Source organism: Puntigrus tetrazona, chromosome 1 (genome assembly GCF_018831695.1).
Source record: "Puntigrus tetrazona isolate hp1 chromosome 1, ASM1883169v1, whole genome shotgun sequence".
NCBI classification, from domain to species: domain Eukaryota; kingdom Metazoa; phylum Chordata; class Actinopteri; order Cypriniformes; family Cyprinidae; genus Puntigrus; species Puntigrus tetrazona.
This window is the reverse complement of record NC_056699.1, coordinates 7,330,682-7,346,231: the sequence shown is the minus strand read 5'-3', so window position 1 is coordinate 7,346,231 and position 15,550 is coordinate 7,330,682. Positions and strand designations below refer to the sequence as shown.

Here is a 15,550-nt window from a genome sequence, read left to right as displayed (position 1 = left end):
TGTGCTTTTGTCGCTCTTTGTAGCAAATGAAAATCTTTTTCTCACTGATGCTGCGCATGAATATTTGCCGACAAGCCCTGAAGGAATAAATACACATCACACACATTCACGGAGTAAAGTTACACCTTCAAAATATATTCTTAAATCAGTCCATTACAAGTGTTTATGCTCACGCGGTTCTTATTTCAGCGAGCTTCACATGACAGCGAATCAGAGAGAAATGTCAGAGGCTGTTGTTTAAGCTGTCAGCCCTCTTCCGTTTTTAATCAGTACGTGTGACAGACTCCAATAGAAAGGAGTGAGATTTCAGCAAAAATACTGAGTCGATATGAAACCCTGACCGAAATAAATTGTTCAGCCTTAGGCTAATGAGCTGTATTACTTGGTGGAATTGTTTGTTCATATTATTATTAATGATAATTGGAGTCTTTTATATTATTATAGTTCCAATAGGATGAAAAACAGCCTTTAAGTGTTGTAAAATCACTTTAGCACGAGGCCTTGAGTAGGTTTTTTGCTTTAGTATAAAATGGCTTTTTATATGGGTGTGTTTTCAGTTCCCTCTGGTGCCCCAGAAAATGTGAGCGCAGAGGCAATGAGCTCCACGAGTATATTGGTCACCTGGGGTTCGGTCCCTGAACACCAGAAGAATGGACACATCCTTGGTTACAAGGTACGGTTACTATATCAAAGAGAATGCTTTAGGACCCTTAAAATCCCCCACAGCTTTGACTGGAGAGTGCTGCTTGCCGAAAACACTGCAACGGGTGAATTTCTACTGTATATGGAGACGTCCCACTGACTGCAATTATTTCATTAGAGCTGTCAAACGATTCATTCCTATTCATCAAATCCCCAAAAAGACTGGGTTTTTGGTTACTAAAAAAAAAATACAGGCACATACAATATATATTTAAAAATATTTACATATATTTATCTAATTTACATTGTATATAAATATATTTAATATATAAACATACATATTTATTTCTATATATATATTGGATGTGATTGATCACGATTAATCGTTTGACAGCACTACATTTTAAAATATATTTAAAATTATTTTGTAAATGCATGTTTTAGATTATTCATCCATGTATATTTCATGGATGATTTCATCGTTTCATTGTTGTAATGTTTCATCAAAATGTCAAAACCCGAACATCCTGCAAAACGTGAGTATGCAGGACTTCTCCAGTAACTTAGTCGGCTTAAACCACACTCATCCAAAATCAACAGCAAGCTTGCATTCGGATTTGCTCTCATCCAATCAACAATTGATGGATAGTGCCAAGTCCCCGTCCTACATTTTACAAGTATAAAAGTGGAAGAAGGCGGATTCTGAGCCATATCCCCATGCAGATATTTGGAGGTGGACTCTTTTGATGTGGGAAAGTAAGAAACCACCCAGAACAACCACAGAGCAGAACCATTCCTATGCACCGCAGCAAAAAAAGTGTATGTAGTACACTTCTACACATCTAATGTAATGCTTGTATCATCCGCCAAAGGCACTTTATACCACAAAGAGCTGTTGATATGCACATCTAAAAAAGTTCTTCCTCATGCTTTAATGCACATACATTCAGCCGAACATAGTTCATATTGGGTTCATTTTGAACACATCTATAAACTGTGTGAAGATATTCAAACCCATGTGCACTGTTGCTTGTATAAGGCTTTCTCCATTTTCTGCTTAGGCTGTGTAGAGTGACATGATGCAAGATCATGAAACTGCTGAAACGTTTTTTCCTTTTACACACTGTCGGAAGAAGGCAATTGATAAAATGCTTAGACTGTAAAAAAAAGTGTGGGGGGGGTGAAATAACACAATTAATTATTGATCTCTTCTAAAGTCAGGACCTAAGTTTAGGCAAAACTTGAACTTGAGTTTTTTTTAAGAGGGTGGTTTTTATCTGAAGAAACAAGGATGTTTGCACGTGCAAAAGATGCTCAAGTGTCGTGAGTGGTTGCTGTGTGGTTGCGTACTTCCCCAAGTTAAAAGAGCTCATCTTGACATCTTTATTGCCACATACGCTGTAAAGTTTCAGGAGTGACATCCGCATTTAAATATGGACGCAATTCTCTAAATTATCATTAACTCACCCTTAAAATTGCGAAGATTGACACTATAAGATGTTGTTGACATGTTGTTCATGACATGTTATGGAATTTGTTATCTGCTATTTTTAACCAAAGTAATATTACCGAAGACTCCCTGTGTTTAATGATTTTAGCTAAACCACCTTCAGCAGAGTTGCTGTGTTTTGTGTAGGTTTGGAAGGTCCACTTATTATAAGAGACATTTATTAACCATCTTTAGGCTCAGCTCATAAAATGATCCAGTTAATGGAGTTAATAAAATAGGCAGGTGCAGGTTGTGATATATTGATATGTGGCTTATTTCCCAGATAATGCATGTATTATGGACTTGCTTTTATTTGCTTGTTTTTTATAGGAAGATCTGGCAACACTACCGAGTTGTCACTCCTGTAAAGAAGCATAAAATGTGATTTGATTACCAAATGTAACTGCACTGTGTACATGGCCGTGATATTCATATATATTTTATCATCCGCCAGGGGTTTGCTTAAATCTCTATGTATGCATGTATGAATAGTGTGCATGGTAATTAGCAATTAGCAAGCAGTACTACACACTGTACGGTGGTTCTTGCTTTTTTTTTTGCGTCCAGGACCTTCCAACACTCAATATCACATCGTAACTTTTTTATGTGACCTATATTACCATGTTTCCTTTTATCTCTAGGTTTTGTACAAAGAAAAAGATTCGGAGCGGGCCCCCCAGGTCCAGCTGGTGAACGGGAACCAGACTCACTTGCTGCTTTTAAAAAACCTTAGCAAGTTCATCTTGTATGAGGTTCAGGTGCTCGCTTTCACACGTGTTGGCGACGGACCACCCAGCCTGCCCCCCACAGCCGAGAGAACCAAGGATGATGGTAAGCAACCAATAAAATCAATGCATCACCCACTGAACAGAACACATTATCTAATTCTTCACACGTTCCCGCTGGTTATGACAAATCATACACGCATAATAAAAGTAAAAATAAATGTTCTCTCGCACATTGGGTCAAAATTAGACTTTGAGTGAAAGCTACCCATTTAGCAGATGTTCCTTCACACACTCACACACCTGTATACATACACACACATTCATGATGGTAGCTCATAGTTATGCCTTGCTTCATGCTCTGCTGGTTTCCAGCTGTGCCCGACATTCAGACTGGCATTACCTCCCACATGGCTCCAGACACAGACAAACACACGCGCGCCTGGCCTCCTGGTGCCCCCACCGCATGAAACCTCATCCTGCATCACTGCATTTACTTGAGTCACCTGTCTGTACCACCTCTCACTCGCTCCATTTTCTAATCCCAGCTCATTTAAAAATCACTAATGAGATCTCAATCTGCTCTCAGACAGAAGTGGCTTTAAAGGGTGACTTACACTTTTGAGATGTTTTTTGATGATCTCCATTATCTCAAGTTTGCCTCCTGCTTGTCAACTTAACCTAAATGATTCGATATTCGGCTACTTAAATGATTAGAATTATTTTAATTATTGTATTCATATATTTTCTCTCTAATATAGTAATCACCCTTTCTTAAATTAACAAAAAATAATACTTCAATTATTCAACTTCAATTATTCAACAGAATATAAAATTATTCAACATATATTTGCAATATTATATTTATCATTATATTTTCAGTAATATATGTTTGTAATACAATAAATGAATCATCTATTGTTATATACAAATATTATTTTGTATATATATATATATATATATATATATATATATATATATATATATATATATATATATATATATATATATATATGCATATATTATAATATATACTAAACATTTTATTATTTTTCACATTGCAGTAATGAGAATGAGATGTTTTTCAGATTACGGTAATGAGAATTTGGAGGGAAAATGTGCTTAGTTTTCATGAAACTATATGTCATAATGAAAAAAAAAGACTTCTTTTAAATCTGATGTGAAATATGACACAGGAATTATCTGACAGTTTTCATGAGACTCAACCAAGTGGGAACCTCATTAAGTCTCCTGAGCTATGAAAGAGCATCCTCTGAGCAATAAAATTTCTTTCGGAAAGTTTCTCTCAGAAATATGTAGTCGCATGTATGCAATATATTTCCACGGCAAGGGGAAGTAAGCTGCCATCTTTCCCTTTGAAATGAGCGAGTGTGTTCATATGTGGACTGTGGAGTATTGCCAGCGCAATGACAAATGCCCTCTTTCTGTCATTTTTCTTAATCGGCTCAATGGAGCAACATTCATTCGGAAATGTACAGGGATACCAGGGATACTAGATACTGGAATGTCTATGTGATTTTTCTCTACACACACTGACTCACACACACACACACGCACACACATATCAGAACTAGTGGATTACCAGCGCTGTTGGCCTAGTGTCCACTGGCAGAGTTAAATGTGTTTGATGAGGGATTATGAAACACTAATATTTATATTTATGGATTTAAGGAATTAGAAGTTTACAGGGAGACTTTGTGTGTGCGAGAGAGAAGAGATTAAAATGTCATATTTATCGTGGCCGTGATAAAAGCCTGGCCCCACAAACAGATGTTTTGAAGTGTTTGAAATATGTGCTACATTATAAGAAATCAGAATATATGCTAGTAATCTGTTTTTAAATGTATGTTTCCTCTCTCCTTCTTTCCATCCCTCTCTTCTCTCCAGTTCCCGGTCCACCTGTCAGGTTGGTGTTTCCAGAGGTGCGTCTCACGTCTGTCAGGGTTGTCTGGCAACCTCCCTCGAAGCCAAACGGCATCATTATGGGTAAGGGAACATAAACGCTACGCAACCAAGCACACACATTTACCTAGCCAGATAAATGTTGACATATCACAGGCTTCTGTTGTTTTTAAATAAACCTAATTATAATCATTTTTCCACTGACCCTAAAAGAAAACATTTTTGCATAGAAAATGTAATAACCAATGGATTTATTATAAAATCTGAATGATAAAAATGCAAATCTAAATTGAATTTGACCTCATAAGAGACAATATATTTACTGTATTTTATTAAAAAAAATCATTTTAATCTGTAATTTATTTTACTTAGTAATCAATATTTTTATTTATTCCATATATATACTGTTGTTCACATTTAGGATCCATATTTTTATTTTATTTTATATTATTTAACAATATGTAAAATGTTATATTTTATATTAAAATAACACTTTTTATGTAATCAAAAATACAGTAAACCATAAATATTGTTAAATATTTTTAGAATTCAGTATATCTAAAAATAAAATTCATGTTTTAAATGATTTTTAAATTAAGTTTATTCCTTTGATTCCTCAAAAAAATCTTCGATTTGGTGGTCAAGAAACATTTGCATTATCAGTGCTTAAAACCGTGCTTATTTTTTTGAAAAAGGGTTCTTATACGGAAAACATATTATTTTCATCAATTTAAAATAGAAGTCTTGTGTAACATTATAAACATGACGTTTAATCAATTTTAAGGATACTTGCTGAAGTAAAGTATTCTGACATTTTAGAATGGTAATGGATATGAAAGTGCATTTGGTCTTGTTGGAATAGGTCTGCTACATTGCTGCTGCTGTAGTTATAGACAGCTACTGCTCAAAGTACAGGAACTTGTTATTGTCAGTCAGGGCTGGGCAATACATTGCGCGATATATTCATGCGCGTCTCGTCAGTAAAACGTCACCTGTTTTCAAATGGAGCGGCAGTTAATTCACAGAGCCGTAGATCAAAAGCTATGCAATATCGGGTTCTTGATCTGCAGTAAAAATGCAATTTGAGTCCTTAAAGAAGGTGTGTTTGTTCCCATTGCGCCCTGGGCCATTTGAAATGTTATTATTACAAGGACATGATGTGCATTGCGCTGGAGTCAGTAGGTTTGTGTGTGTGTTATGAGATTTTCTGTATTGGGATTTTAACCGTGTATTGAGATTAAACCTCAGTTTTGCCGTTATCAAGATTACGGGCCGCACAGACACTGACTCGCAGCTATAGATGACTGGATTATGGACACTTAACCACCCGTGATGGATCATATAATCCCTTAATAGTGATAGAAATGTGAAGCCTCTTTACCTCGGATGATCTCTTGCCTTCTGTCTCTTTTCTACACACACTCGCACACAGAGCTCTCTGCTGATTGGATCAATCGCTCCCTGTAGGATTGAACGTTATAAACCAAAGATCTTCAATCAGAGAGGAGCTGTCAGTGTTCCAGTGCTCATTTTATCGTCTCAGATCTTTATAATATATTTCATACATGGGGATACGCAGATAATGTGACTTTCACAAGGGGTATATCAGTCTTCTGTGTTGATTTTCCTCAACAGCAGTCAGTTACTCTCGCAATTATTGAACGTCTGACTGTACGGTGTGAATGAGACATCGATGCATTATTATTAAAGTGACCTTGGGGGGATTTCAGATAGCAAACCTTTAAACCGATTAAGAACAGATCATTAGATCAGATCATCATCATTATACTGCAAAAAGACTTTTTCTTAATGGAGTAGTTCACCCAGAAATAAGAAGTCTTCTTTTAATCTTTTTTTTTTTTTTTTGAGGAGTATCCTGGACACTTTTTTAAATAATGTAAATTAAGTAAGTCTGGCACTGTCAGCCACTAAAACAGCAAAGCATCATAAAATTGATCCATGTGGCACTATCTCATTCTGCTTTCATGCAATGTAAAAATAGGAAATTTTCAAGACAAAAATGGGTTACTCTTATTTTGTGTTGTTGTTGCAGTGTAATTATGCATTTGGGTACTGAGTAATATTAATTAACAAATAATAGTAAGTAGTATTGTTAAGCAGAGTAACGTTTTGAACAAGGAAAACTTAAAATAAAGTGTGTAGTAATGTGTGTGTATATGTGACAATATGGATATGTGTGTATATATACATTATATGTGTGCGTGTGTGGACATACATTATTTGTTTGTATGATATGTATGTGTGCTGAGTATATTTATTATATAAATACACACTTATATATACTTATATACACTTATAAACTTATATATATATATATATATATCCTAAACATGTCATACAGCACTGGTATGATCTGGATATGCTGCTGTTGCTTTATTGCAGTGTAACTTTTATTCTAGCTCTTAATTGAGTTTTAGTGGTAATGTATTGAAAGCAAGAGCCTGTCTGTGAATATTGATCGGTGGATTGAGGCCTCTCTGGTGTCTCTTTTTGCTCTGGCATTTAATTTCTCTCTTTCTCTCTTTGTCAGTATCTCTCTCACACATTATCATTCTCTTTTATTCTCTCTCTTATTCTCTGTAAGGCTTATCTCTATCTTTTTCATATAACTATTTCTCTTTGTCTTATCCTTGCCTTGATTTGTATATGGATTTGTATATGGGGTTACAAATAAAATCACTATCTTCGCAAACACTATTCAATATGCCACTGGTTGGAAGTCCAACATCAAACTGATTGAGCCAGAGGTCTGGATGTTCAAACAAGTGTTTTTTTTTGTTGTTTTTTTTCAGTAGAACACATAAGGCGATATAGTGCAGCGCCTTATGGATTTCTTTTTTTTTAATACTTTTGTAGTGCATTTATAGTCCATTTTGCACCACAGGCTCTCCATACATTGTACAGTAATTGCTTGGAAAAAGCTAGAGGTGCGTTATTCAGAAATGTTTCACGTTTCACAGAAAGAAACTCATAAAAGTTTGAAGTGATATGAGGATGAGTAAATGATGAGTTAATCCCTTAAGCTGGGATGGGGAAAGTATTTTAACATTTGAAAAAAAATTGCATACCTTTAATCTCTTTGTTGCTTTGTAAAAACAGATACAGCTTAAGAAGTAGCTGTGTATGCAACTCCATGTGTGGTAATGAGATATTGGCAGTGTGACATACTACTTGCTTTTGTCGGATCGCTGTCTTCCTTCAAAGACTTCATTGTGTTGCTCATGTTTGGGGAAACTTCTTTACCTAGTCAAGCTAATCTTTTTTAGCATACTGCAATGCACCAAAAGGTACATAAAGTAGATAAATACATTGAAGATACTTAGAGGAAAGTTTTATTGTATACTTTCTGAAATCGTGACAATATTTCTCTTTTTAAAAACAAGAAGTATCTTCATGATATCATAGAAGAACCTTTTTTGTCTAAATGGTTTCGTTTAGAAACTTTAACAACTGAAGAATATATTGTAAAAAAGGTAAGGAATAGATGGTTCTTTAAAGAATCTTTTAATGGTTCTTCTATTGCATCGCTGAGAAGAACCTTTTAAACACATTTATTTTTAAGAGTGCAGAGAGAAGACAAATATACAATAAAAACAACTAGCAAAAGGAAATATGAATAAAATAAAAAAACCTCAAAAAGACAACAAATGCTGCTCAAATGCTGTATATGTGCATCATGTGCTCAAAAGTAGTTTTTTTTTAATTAATAGCATTCAACAAGAATGTATTCAATTTGTTTAAAATGACAGTAAAGGGGATGTTAAAAAATTTTCATTTCCAAAAAAGAAACTTTTCAACATCAATAAATCCTGAATCACAGCTGTTTTCATTGATAATAATAAGACATTTTTCTTTGGCAGAAAATCAGCATATTAGTATGAATTCTGAAGGATCGTGTGACTAAAGTAATTATGCTGAAAATATAGCTTTGCATAAGAGAAATAAATTACATTTTAAAATCTATCAAAACAGTAAACATTATTTATTTTATTTACACACACACACATTCTGCATTAATGACAAACAAACAGCATCTTAATGTCAAATGTATACTATACCATTATATCTGAATGGTACCTTCATTTACCGCATAGAATATGAGTGGTACCGCCATGAAAGTGTCCCAGAAACATGGTGTTAATGGTAGCACCATGGTTCTTTTTGTAATGTTCTCTCCTGCTCTCCTTCTCTTATAACGTTGAGTGTCTGCTGTAATGTGTCCTGTGGTTAGGGATCAGTGATTGCTGTGGTAACAGGGCGCACAAATAAAATGCGCCTGACCGAGGGGGCGACGATCCGACCAATTACACGGCTTACTGCTCTCACCACGGCAACCCAGACATTAAAAAATGAGTACCGAACCACCTGGCATGGGTCACAGCTCTACCATGATAGATGAGGGGAAATACAAAGCCTGAACAGTTGATTGTTGGCCATTTTTTTGTCCTTTTGCCTCCTTCTCTCCATTTTCAGGGCAAAAGCTACTCTGAAACAGCAAAGAAAGGAGGAAAAAAGTGTTCAAGTTGATTTCTGCCTCTGGCGTAACACATAAAAAAAGAAGAAAAAAAAGGAAAAAGAAAAACCATCAAAAGAGAGAGCTCAGGAACAAGCTGGAAAAGCAGAGGATTTTGCATAGGCCCCTCTGGGCTTTTTGGGTTGGGTTAGCGATGGCCTCTTAATAAAGGAGGATCTTAGCGAGCTGTGCGTTCAGAGAGGGGAAGAGAGAAAAGGAAAGAAAGGGTGAATAAGAATCTGAGAAGACAAGGCAAAGGGGGAAAAAAAAAACATTAAATTTAAAACCAGCCTCAGCTTTGTAGTGCCATGCTAATCCTCTAAACGTAGCACGCTAGCACCAAACGCCCCATGTGACAGAGATAAGAACGCCTCTCTCGGCCATTCTGTAGATTCCTCTGTTTACAAGGCACTTAACTCTCTCAGTCTCTCCAGCACCTCGTGTCAAAAACTCCCTTTCAGCTGTAATAAACGCTTCCAGGTTAAAGCGTGCTCCCAGACTGGAGATCTTTCACGGGACACTTTGGTCTTAGCATCTGCATTAAAATTAAATGAGCCTTGTCTGCAGTTAGAAGAGGATTATTAACTCTTATGAAGGAAGGCTGCTGTTGCGAACTTGTGTAATGACCTTACGTATTTAAAAATGTGACGCCTCATATGTTAAGACTGTTGTAATGATGCACACCAGATGGATTGTTATAAGCTGATTTGAAATGAGTTGTGTGGTTTGTTTGATATGACATATAATGTGGCATATTGATGCTGTTCTTTTCTGTTAGAATGGATGCTGTCAATTCTCTTTTGCAATTCTGCATATTTAAATGTCAATAATAAAAAAACAATAGTAATATTTTGATTAGAAATAATTAGGAATTATTCATAGAAATAATTAAATAATTATTATTTATAATGATGATGATGATGATGATACAAGCGTAATAATTAAATATGCAATATTTGGGATTAACATTTCAATATTATTATTCATAATTAATAATTACAAGTATGAGTGATATTTATTATTATCACATATTTCCTAATATGACTAGTATGTATAATTGATTATGATGATGATGATGATGATAATCACAATAATAATAATAATAATCATAGCAATAATAATTTATTTAATTTCTTCATATATTGATTTTAGTAGTAGTAATAATAAATGCATGATAATTACATTTAATAATGCCAATAATTCATTATTAAGAAATAATTTATTATTATGATCATTAATCATGGTTATTACGATCTATATATGATATATAAATATTACAGTGACAGTGCAAATAGTTAAAACAATGTACTCCCAACAGTTCTGATGTAATTATGACTTTGTTACTGCAGGTTATCAAATTTCTTACCGTTTGGATATCAACGACCCCAACAAGTTCACAACAGTTGAGGTGGGATCCAACGCACGTCAGTTCACAGTGACAGGACTGATTCCAGAATCGGCGTATGTTTTCCAAATCACAGCGCGCACTCAAAAGGGCTGGGGACCCTCGGAGGAGGCCATCGTCATAACGACAGAAAAAAGAGGTTCGTTACTGTTCGATTGTATTGCTCACCGCTTAGGCTATTTACATTAAGAGTGACAGATTGGATGTGACTAGGGCTAAAAACTCGCTGAATCGCTCGTGTTTCGGGGGAGTAAGTTTGCCTGAGTCGAATGTCAGCTGATAAAGCATACTGTCAAAACAGCATGTGGCCCTTCGGTGCTGACCGCTTTTAAACCCGAGCTCAAAATTAGCCGCAAGCCGGGTCTGTGACACATGCATATGCCCAGCAGTGACTCATTACACATGTCCCACAGAGAAGCCACAGCCCCCTCGACGACTCGCCGTCCCTCAGAAAGGGGTGGAGTCTCATAAGCTGCGACTTCATTGGACGGCGGGGGGAGACGGCTCTTCTCCAGTGCGCTACTTCACCCTGCAGACATTAGAGCTGCCGGACGGCGAGTGGAAGATCCACACATCCTCCATCGGTCATAATAACACCTCCTGGGAGGTGGATAGGTAACACACGCGCACATATCTCTCTCTGATTAGTCATAACTGCCTGTGCGGCCAACGGCTGGTACAAGAACAGTCACTATTTATAGCTCAATGTGCTTTAGCTCTGACAGACAGAAGACATTAAAATACACAGGATGGAGGTACACTTGAGCTCATTGTAAGTTTAGGGATATGCAGACATGAAAATAATTGAAGCTATATTTCAACAAGAAAATAATAAAATCATGGGTAATGGCAGGTTTCTGCACCATATTAGCACCATGCTTTTGGTTATGTTTTTCAACATAGATGCAAACGTAATGGCATTTTTTCTTTTCTTTTTTTTTATTTGGGTTAGTTTTTTTCTGTAATGTTTTGTTTGGTACCACTGCGATACCATTTTTTTTTTTAAACACCATCAATATTTTCCAGATTTTTTGGGGATATGCACAATGCCATTCTCTGAGCTATTATGATAATGATTTAAAAAACATAATTATGATAATGATTTAGTTCTGCGGTATCGATACCATCACTTTATCCCACAGTACGGAAACTTGGGTGAAAGAGTCAGGCTGAGCTTGAAAAGAGTTAAAAAACGAACATCTTTTGGATTGAATCAAACAAAGCTCTTCAATCTAAAAGACTTAAATTACACAAAACATGTAGGACGTTTTATATTATAGACATGCAGTGACACTGATGAGACATCATTAAGCATAAAAAAAGAGAATGAAACCGTCAGATAGAGCGAGAGTGAGAGAGAGTGCAATCATAATCAGACTGACCATCGGGTGGCCTGATGTCTAATCACACATCTATTCAGCTCCACCCGCTCACTAACCAGTTTTCTGCTCTCCATCCTTCAGCACTGCAGCACTAGCTCATATTCTTTCTCCCTGCCTGTTCGTTCTTTTCATCATCACCTGTCTGATTCATGCTGTCATCTTTGTTCGCGTCACTAAATGTCCACTTGCATTAAGGGGAAAAATATATTGAGCTAAAGGACTTGCCTCTCCGTAACACCGTCTTTCTCAACCTGTTTTGTAATGGAACCATGGGAGCATTTCTGCATTCAGTACCACTCGATTACCCTCAACCCACAATCCTGTCCTTTTAATTACCCTCATATGCCTTTCACTGACATTCAGTGACTCATCGAAAGCCATCTTCTAACTGCAAAGTATGAAGCACCATGAATAACATGCAAAAGTGCCCTTGTACAGACTATTTTAATGCCGGAATAAATGTAAATGTATATGTACCAGAACCACGATTGTGCAAAAACAAACACTATGCAGCTGTACTATTTCCGCAGTATATAAAGTAGTTTGCACCGATGCTATATACTGTATGCGGATTTGAGAATGAAGACAATGGCTGAATTGGCTGTCATATATATGAACTTAAATTTGTATTTAATGTAATTGATGCACACTACCATTATATTGTACATTACAATATAATAAGGTTTGGAGTCTGGAGAATATTTGAAAGAAGCCTTTCACACACTCAGGCCGAATTTGTCTAATAAAAAACTACAGTAAACAGAAACACTGAGAAATATTATTGCAATTGTTTTATGTTTTGCAGTATAGTTTTAAATGTGTAATATTACTGGCATGGCAAAGCTGACTTTTACACTCGGTGTCAGATATTTTTTAGATTATTATCAGTATTGAAAATAGTTGTGCTGCTTAATATTTTGCAATAAATAGAAATATATATTTTTTAAAAAGCATTTATTTAAAATATACATTTTACTAAATCTAACTGATCTTTCTGAACAATATATTTTGGCATATTTAATAAATCAACTTTTTCTCAACCAGAGTGAAGGACAACTTTAATTTCCTGCTTCGTTTAATTTCAGAGAGCTGATTATTACATTCAGAAATTTTCCATACTTTATGGAGTACTACTGATGTCCCTGCTGATATTCGCCTATTCGACCATTTTTTCCTGTATAGTTTGTGTGCATAAGCGGTTACAGTGTTTCGCTTCAGTTTGTCTCCATTTCTTTCTTTCTCTGTCACACACACACATTTTTTTTTATAATTGCATGAACCGAGTGTTTTGAACCAAGAGGATGTTTGTGTTCAAACCATCTTGATACTCAGAGGAGTAAATGCCTCCAGCTATTAAAACAGAAATGCCACTAACAGTCCTTGTCTTCAACGCCCTAATTATGAACACACACACACACATACACACACGTAAACACTCACAACAACCCAAGCACCCTCACAGTCCTGATTCTCAAATCCCTAATTGCTCACTTCACACATGCACACACACAGACTCAAAGTTTCCCTGATGGCCCACTTTGATATACATTACCCACAACCCTGTGTCCCCTTCCTACACCCCCTTAAAGTTTGAAAAGCAATAACAAATCTGTGCAGCTGACTAATATCAACTAATTATAAATGAATAATGAGCCATTCTTATAAACATGGAAATCTCCAGAAATATTTAAGTGTTTGGTGTATGTTCAAGCACTTGAGCTAGGCATTGTGGGTTGAGCAGACATGTATGCTCAACAGATTAAGATCTCATGACTGAATAATCTATATTCAGAAATGCATTTTTATGATAGATTATGTTGTAGCTAGAGCTTCTGTCTCTGATTTTCCCAAAAGAAGACTAAAAATGCAAAATGCTTGGTTCATGTTGGTACGTAAGAATGATCTGTGTGTGAGCTGAAATGCATCTCTTTTCTCATAGGCTGAAGCCATACACCTCTTACAAATTTAAAATGATGGCCACAAATGATGTGGGAGACAGTGCCTTCAGCAAAGAAACCGAGCCAGTTACCACTCTGCAAGATGGTAATACTAGATTCTGTGTGTTGTGCAAAGTGAATTATAATTTTTTAGAGTGCTTTTTGGATCTGAGTATTTGTGAAAGGATCTGAGTAGATATATATATATATATATATATATATATATATATATATATATATATATATATATATGTTTTTTTTTTTTTTAGAAAGTATTTTGAGATAGATAATGCTGGATAGATAAATTGAAGCTTGTCATTTTATCGATATTAATTCATCAAAGCATTCTCAAAACAATGTTCGTAAGAGATGATTCATTAATTGTTTGAATGTGTTTGTCTGCGTGTTTAGTGCCAGATGAAGCGCCTGTCATTTTGAACATCAAACCTTCAACCACAACATCTGTGATTGTCCAGTGGCAGGTAAAACACTTTAAAGCAGTTAATAATACCTTTTTTAACGTTGTAACTAGCCCAAATTTGTAAACCGTAAACCTTGCAGCAGTGTGTTGTGGGACTGTCTTACCACCAACACGTTATCTAAACAAGGCATCTTAGAAGGCAGCATGATGTCCGAAGAGTCCTCACGTGGAGAGCACGCCTGTGACGCTTACAATTCCCACTAAGTTTTGAAACGGCTTTAGCATGAGTAGGTGTCACAGGAACTTTTCCTGTCTTTCCATTTAACTGAAGGTTCAAGGGTTCAAATTGTCCAACAACATTTAATAGCAGACTTGCGTGCAAAGTATTCAGCTGCCCTCTCAATGTTAATTATGTTTGGCAAGCAGGTTCTTAGCCTTACTCTTTACCCTCTAATTAGTTAGCAGTCGTTTCACGTACCTCCTCTATCTATTCACACACATACGGATACATTTACAAAGCTGGCCTGTTTTGACCCCATCTTAATTAACTTTGCCTATAACACTGATCACATACTAAATAAGACACGTCCATAATAGAATAGGAGAGTGAGAACGCATGTTAGAGTGAGTCAGAGTAAGAACAACCAGATCAGGCCTTTACTGACCTGTGGTCTCAGTTAACTTGTCCTCTGTTGATCTGTGCTATCTCCTGGGCTGACGTGTGTTGCGCGGTAATTACTTTCTGTCTCCGTCTCTCGAACTGCTAATTAGCCGGCAAGCAGACAGCATAGGCACTGTCTTTAACATTCTTTCATTAAGTAGCATCACAGGTCATATGCTGAAAAGTCAGGTGAATATTTCCTAGCCTGAGTTAAATGGAGTAATTAAACGGCTGTTTGCTACTTGGAGACTGACTGAAACTCGATATGTCTGTGTCTGCAGCCGCCTGCCGAGGGAACTGTCAATGGGATTCTTGTGGGATATCGCGTGTATTACCGGGAACTTCCACGTGAAAACAGTCCAGATGAGCCAAAGACAGAGACCAACCAGTCAACAATCAGTCCAGAGTTCAAAGGTCTGATAGGTCTGCCT

General features: G+C 36.2%; 1 protein-coding gene across 4 annotated transcripts in view; it reads left to right on the top strand.

Moving 5' to 3' along the window:
• The window catches only part of sdk1b (sidekick cell adhesion molecule 1b), a 167,320-nt gene that overhangs the window by 139,426 nt on the left and 12,344 nt on the right, over positions 1-15,550 (top strand). For all 4 annotated transcript variants that reach the window (XM_043220344.1, XM_043261425.1, XM_043253963.1 and 1 more), the window contains 8 exons: positions 558-673; positions 2,773-2,962; positions 4,765-4,863; positions 10,663-10,857; positions 11,132-11,333; positions 14,040-14,143; positions 14,449-14,519; positions 15,401-15,533. In XM_043220344.1, coding sequence (XP_043076279.1) covers positions 558-673; positions 2,773-2,962; positions 4,765-4,863; positions 10,663-10,857; positions 11,132-11,333; positions 14,040-14,143; positions 14,449-14,519; positions 15,401-15,533 — 1,110 coding nt within the window. The remainder of the gene's footprint in view (positions 1-557; positions 674-2,772; positions 2,963-4,764; positions 4,864-10,662; positions 10,858-11,131; positions 11,334-14,039; positions 14,144-14,448; positions 14,520-15,400; positions 15,534-15,550) is intronic.